This window comes from Epinephelus lanceolatus, chromosome 18 (genome assembly GCF_041903045.1).
Source record: "Epinephelus lanceolatus isolate andai-2023 chromosome 18, ASM4190304v1, whole genome shotgun sequence".
Lineage (NCBI taxonomy): Eukaryota > Metazoa > Chordata > Actinopteri > Perciformes > Serranidae > Epinephelus > Epinephelus lanceolatus.
Genome location: NC_135751.1, coordinates 39,499,643 through 39,505,507, shown reverse-complemented (window position 1 = coordinate 39,505,507; position 5,865 = coordinate 39,499,643). Strand labels below are relative to the sequence as shown.

Here is a 5,865-nt window from a genome sequence, read left to right as displayed (position 1 = left end):
TCACGTTGTATTTATAAGCTATTTATAGCACAAATTCCTTTAGTCCATGATGATGTCATGTATGTCTAATGAGTTATAGGTCATCACATTAGTAATCCATTTTTAAACTTTGTCAGAAAAATGTCACCAATCAGCGTCACTTCAGTGACGCACATTTAGGTACCTTTTATGTCTCCACGCCAACGATAGCCTGCTTTTTGTTTTCGTATGTCTTATTCTCATGAACACGACATCTCAGGAACTCCTTGAGGGAGTTTCTTCAAATTTGGCACAAGCATCCACTAATTCTGATTTAGTGGTCAAAGGTAAAGGTCACTGGGACCTTGCGTGCATCTCATTCTAATGAACACGATATCTCAAGAACACCTTGAGGGAGTTTCCTCAAATGTGGCACAAACATCCATTTTGGACTTAATGAACTGGTTAAATTTTGGTGGTTTGTCTCGTAGTCTCGTGTGTTTGTCACATTGAGGAAATTTCTTTAAATTTGGCACAAACATCCACTTGACAATGAACTGATTTTAAATTGGTGATCGAAGGTCAAGGTCACTGGGACCTTGCATTCATCTTATTATTGTGAACGAGATATCTGAAGGCCTTGAGGGAGTTTTCTCAAATTTGGCACAAACATCCACTTGGACTGAATGAACTGGTTAGATTTTGGTGGTCAACGATCAAGGACAATGTGATCTTGTGTTTGTCTCATTCTTCTAAACCCAATATTTCAAGAACACTTTGAGAGAATTTCTTCAAATTTGGCACACATGTCCACTAATACTTAACAATATACTAATTTGATTTTTTTTGGTCAAAAGTCAAGATCACTGTGTCCTTGCATTCCCCTCATTCTCCTGAAAGCAATGTCACCTTGATGAAGGCCTTGAGGGAGTTTTCTCAAATTTGGCACAAACATCCACTTGGACTGAATGAACTGGTTAGATTTTGGTGGTCAACGATCAAGGACAATGTGATCTTGTGTTTGTCTCATTCTTCTAAACCCAATATTTCAAGAACACCTTGAGAGAATTTCTTCAGATTTGGCACAAATGTCCACTTGGATTCAACAATAAACTGATTCTAAATTGGTGGTCAAAGGTTAAGGTCACTGTGACCTTGCATTTGTCTTATTCTTGTGACAGCAATATGTCAAGAACACTTTGAGGATTTTTTTTTTTCAAATTTGCACAAATGTCCACTTGGACTTAACAATGACCTGATTCTAATTTGGTGGTCAAAGGTCAAGGGTCATGGTGACCTTGCCTTTGTTTCATTGTCATGAATGTCATATTTCAAGAATGCCTTGAGAGAGTTTCCTCAAATTTGGCAAAAACGTCATAGTATGTTTGCCCAAAAAAAGCCATTAAAAAATTTTAGTATATTGTGTCATAAAAATGCCATTAAATGTGAAAGTATGTTAAAAAAAAATGCTATTAAAAAAGTCATAATGTAGTATGTGTATGCCATTAAAAAAAAAAATCTCATAAAATGACATGGTATTGTTTGCCATAAAAGAGCCATTTAAAAAAATAAGTCACAGGGGCATCGGTAGCGTAGTGGATAGTGCAGGCGCCCCATGTATAGAGGTGATGCCTCGCTGCAGCGGTTGCAAGTTTGACTCTGGCTGCATGTCGTCCCCCCACTGTCTCTCTCTCTCCCCCATTTCTCACACTGTCCTGTCCATTAAAGGCAAACCAGGTGGTGGTTTGCCATTAAAAACATTATAGTATGGGAAAAAAGCCATTAAAAAGAATTAAAGTATGTCATTACAAAATGCCATTAAAAACATCATTGTATAGTATGTAAAAAAATGCCATTAAAAAAAAGTTATATGTTAAAAAAAAAGAAAATGCCATTAAAAAAAACACAGTATAGTATGTCAAAAAAATGCCATTTAAAAAGTCATAATATAGCATGTCATCAAAATGTCATAAAACACTATAGTATAGTGTGTTAAAAAATGTTTAAAGTCACATTATAGTATTAAAAAAAAGCCATTAAAAAAGACAAAGTATTGTATGCCATAAAAAATGCCATTAAAAAAAATCACAGTATAGTATTTAAAAGAAATGCCATTAAAAACGTCATGTGTTTGTTTTGTTTTTGTTTTTGTTTTTTAAAAAAAAAGCTATTTAAAAAAGTGATAGTGTAGTATGTGTCTGTGTAATATGCCATTTAAAAAAATCATAATATATGATACAAAAGTCATAGTATGGTATGTCACTAAAAAAACATAATATAGTATGTAATAAAAAAATGCCATGAAAAAAGTTCTAATAGAGTATGTCATGAAAAATGCCACTAATAAGTCTCAGTATAGGCTATAGCATGAAACATCTCATAGAACGTCACAGTATAGAAAGCCATGAAAAATGCCATTTAAAAAGTCATGGTATAATATGTTTTACAAAATTCTATTAAAAAGTCATAGTGTAGTTTGCCATGGAAATGTGAACAATAATAGTTTTTTAAAAGTCATAGTATAATATGCCAAATATCATAGAATAGTATTCCATGAGAATGGCACTTAAAAACAGAGATAGTGTGGTATGTCACCCAACCCCAGGGTATAATATGTGATCACGGCCCTGTCTTACTCACTTCATTAAATCAATATCGTGATTTTTCCTTTTTGGTATAACGGCTGTCAAAATGAATCAAAGTCTAATAATATTTCTAATATTCACGAAGGTTATTTTGTCCAAAACACAGCGAAGTGAACGCGCTGTGCTCTGTCAGAGGGGAGATAACGAGACAGTAATGCGCCGAGTTGTGGAAACAACCTGTGTAATCCTTCATCATGTGACTCATAGTAATAATCACTTCATAATGAAGAGAGACGTCTGTGGTTCAGCAGGTGACACAGAGACAGAGGAGAAGAGCTGCTCAGTCCGCAGAACAGAACAACTGTCACCACAGCATCCTCCGGTAAGTGTGTGTGTGTGTGTGTGTGTGGAAACATCAGAGTGTGAGGTGTTTGGGTTTCATTTTTGTATCAGGAGGCGGTGATGGAGGAGAAGGACACTGATGTACTTTGAATTGACTGCACTGAACCTTTACTTGTGATGTCTTGAAATACAGTGTGAACATTTTACTGTCACTTTGAGCAAAGTTTTGTGAGCTGTGTTGATCCTGGGTCAGTGCGCCTCCCACTGAACATACGTGGCAGAGCTGCTATAAAAACACCAGAGGTGGCCGTTCATAGGAAATAATTATCTGTCAATAGAGACAAAAACCAAACAGCATCAACAGACGCAGTTAATTGCAGGGTTCGGTAAATTGCCCCACACAGTGTTGACCTTCACTCACTCACTGACATCAAATAATTCAAATGCAAATGAGCCGCTGGATCAGAGCTGGAAAGCTGTCCTATAAATACAGACATAACTCATCCTGTTCTCCTCGCAGGGCCCCACAGAGGTGATCCTGCACAGCGGGAGACGAGGAGACATCTGAGGAAGTGCTTTTGGAGGGGAGAGTGTTAATAACCGTAGGATGTCCGTTGTTGGCGCGCAGCCTTTCATCAAACCAATGCAGCCTGCGCCTTCTGTTTCGCCCGGTGTCCAGAGGAGACACACGCTCCCCGCGAGCGAAGTCCGACCGCTCAACACGCAGGATGCCATAAGCGTGTTTGAAATCGAACGAGAAGGTAAGTCACACTTATTATCCGTCATATACTGAAGCAATAATCCGCTCTGCTGGAGCTGGAGTACAAATCCGTCGAGTGAAAGCACTGATAGCGAGTGTGTAAAACCATGTGTGGCATCGACAAATCCAGTTCTCCTTTTTGAGTTTAATTAGGTCACTGATAAGATATTATTTTATTTCATTTTTAAACATGTTGAATATGAATTACTCAACACAAAGGGAGCTGTCATTAGACTATTTGTACCGGAATTAGCGTGCGTAAAAGTAGTGCCAAACCATTTTTACGCACGGCTTTTCTCATTCTGTCTCTGTCTGTCTGTCTCTCAGCATTTATCTCAGTGTCAGGCGAGTGCCCTCTCCACCTGGACGAGGTGCGTCACTTCCTCACACTGTGTCCAGAGCTGTCCATGGGCTGGTTCGAGGAGGGCCGGCTGGTGGCTTTTATCATCGGCTCTCTGTGGGACCAGGAAAGACTCACCACAGTAAGACACCCTGCTTCTTTCCAGTTCTTCATTGACATCCGATCATCATATATATGAATTAATTAATATTTTTTTATTTCGGTTACACACATGGGGGAAAGCAAAAGGCTTTCTAAAAACTTAACAGAGAGCTACACAGTTTCAATCAGCACTATATGATCAGTAAATATGATCTCTGTGCTCCAGGACGCGCTGACTCTCCACAAGCCCCGCGGCTCCACCGTCCACATCCACGTCCTCGCCGTCCACCGCACCTTCAGGCAGCAGGGCAAAGGTCCCATCCTGATGTGGCGCTACCTGCAGTACCTCCGCTGCCTGCCCAACGTGCGCCGAGCGGTGCTCATGTGCGAGGACTTCCTCGTTCCCTTCTACAGGAAGTCAGGCTTCAAGGTGCTGGGGCGCTGCTCCATCACCGTGGCCAACCTGACCTTCATGGAGATGTGGTACCCCATCAGCGGCCACGCCTACATGCGGCGCAACAGCGAGGCGATCCGTTTCCCTCAGCATCCCTTGACTCTGCCACTGACAAAGACTGATGAACATGTTGATGTATGACGTGATGGTGACGTGTGTCACTGAGATACCTGCACAGGTTGTCTTTGATTTAAAGTCAGTGTTGTTGTCTCTGTAGGATTTTCTGTGGCTGCTTTCTCTGGTTTGTTGGACTTCATCATCCAAACTGAGTCTGATGTGAAATTCTCTTATCATGTACAATAAAACCAAGAATGTACTTTACTGCAATGTGATGTATTATATGTAAAAAGTTTACTCTGTTAGACTCTATGCCGTGGTGCATTTGTGGTACACATTTGGAGTCATGGCTGCACAGTAAGCTGCTCCTGCTTAGCACCATTCTGGCCTCACACAACAATGGACTGACGTCAGCGGCCGAGCTTTAGCTGCTCAACCACAGCTCCTCCAGCTCTATTAGGGGGCTTTAGCTACTGTAAACGTCGTGGGATTTAGAAGGGGATGCACTCATCAGCTCATCCACACTTTGTATTGTGATGTTTTTTTTTAAAGGTTTGTGTCTGTTACATATCACACTTTAAATAAAATGTTTTATACTGTTTTCTAAGATGAAATGTCGAATGTTTTTGATTTTGTCTTGAAGAAGTAAGTACATCATGCACTGATTGACAAGTTCATCCAGTCACACATTCCCTTTAATGCGTCATTATCACATGAGGGCGGTAACCACCCATTAAACATGGGTTAATGTTTGAATGGATCACGGATAATGAAATATGGTGCAAGCAAATCATGTCGCGTTCAGGAGTCATAAAATGTTTTTGAGGGACACCAATGACTCGTGGGCCTCACGTTGAAAGACTAGGCACTGTAGGAAGACTTTTTGTTTGATAGTTTTTATGTCATACTATGTTATGAAATTCCTCAGAAATTTTTTTGTGACAAATTTAGTTTGAATAGCAAACTGTACTATGACGTTTTTATGAAAGTTTTGATGTCATACCATACAATGGCGCTATGGTGAAATTCTTTCTTACATACTATGAATTTGTTCACAGTGTTTGATGACATACTATACTATGACTTTTTCACAAGTTTGAATGACATTAAACTATGACATTTTTTATGATTTTGACCAACATACTAACTATGACGTCTTTTCACGATGTTGAACGACACTATGACTTTTTTTCATGATTTTGAACGACATACTGTAAAATGACTTTTTGTTCACAATTTTCAAAGACATACTATACTATGACATTTT

At 39.4% G+C, this 5,865-nt stretch overlaps 1 protein-coding gene across 1 annotated transcript; it reads left to right on the top strand.

The window, feature by feature from the left end:
• The first annotated feature begins 3,395 nt into the window (after window positions 1-3,395).
• On the top strand, window positions 3,396-4,805 carry LOC117268670 (serotonin N-acetyltransferase-like). Its single transcript, XM_033645309.2, has 3 exons — window positions 3,396-3,646; window positions 3,973-4,127; window positions 4,314-4,805. The coding sequence occupies exons 1-3, from the start codon at window positions 3,493-3,495 to the stop codon at window positions 4,680-4,682; spliced, it is 678 nt and encodes a 225-aa protein (XP_033501200.1). The 5' UTR covers window positions 3,396-3,492; the 3' UTR covers window positions 4,683-4,805.
• The last annotated feature ends 1,060 nt before the right edge of the window (window positions 4,806-5,865 follow it).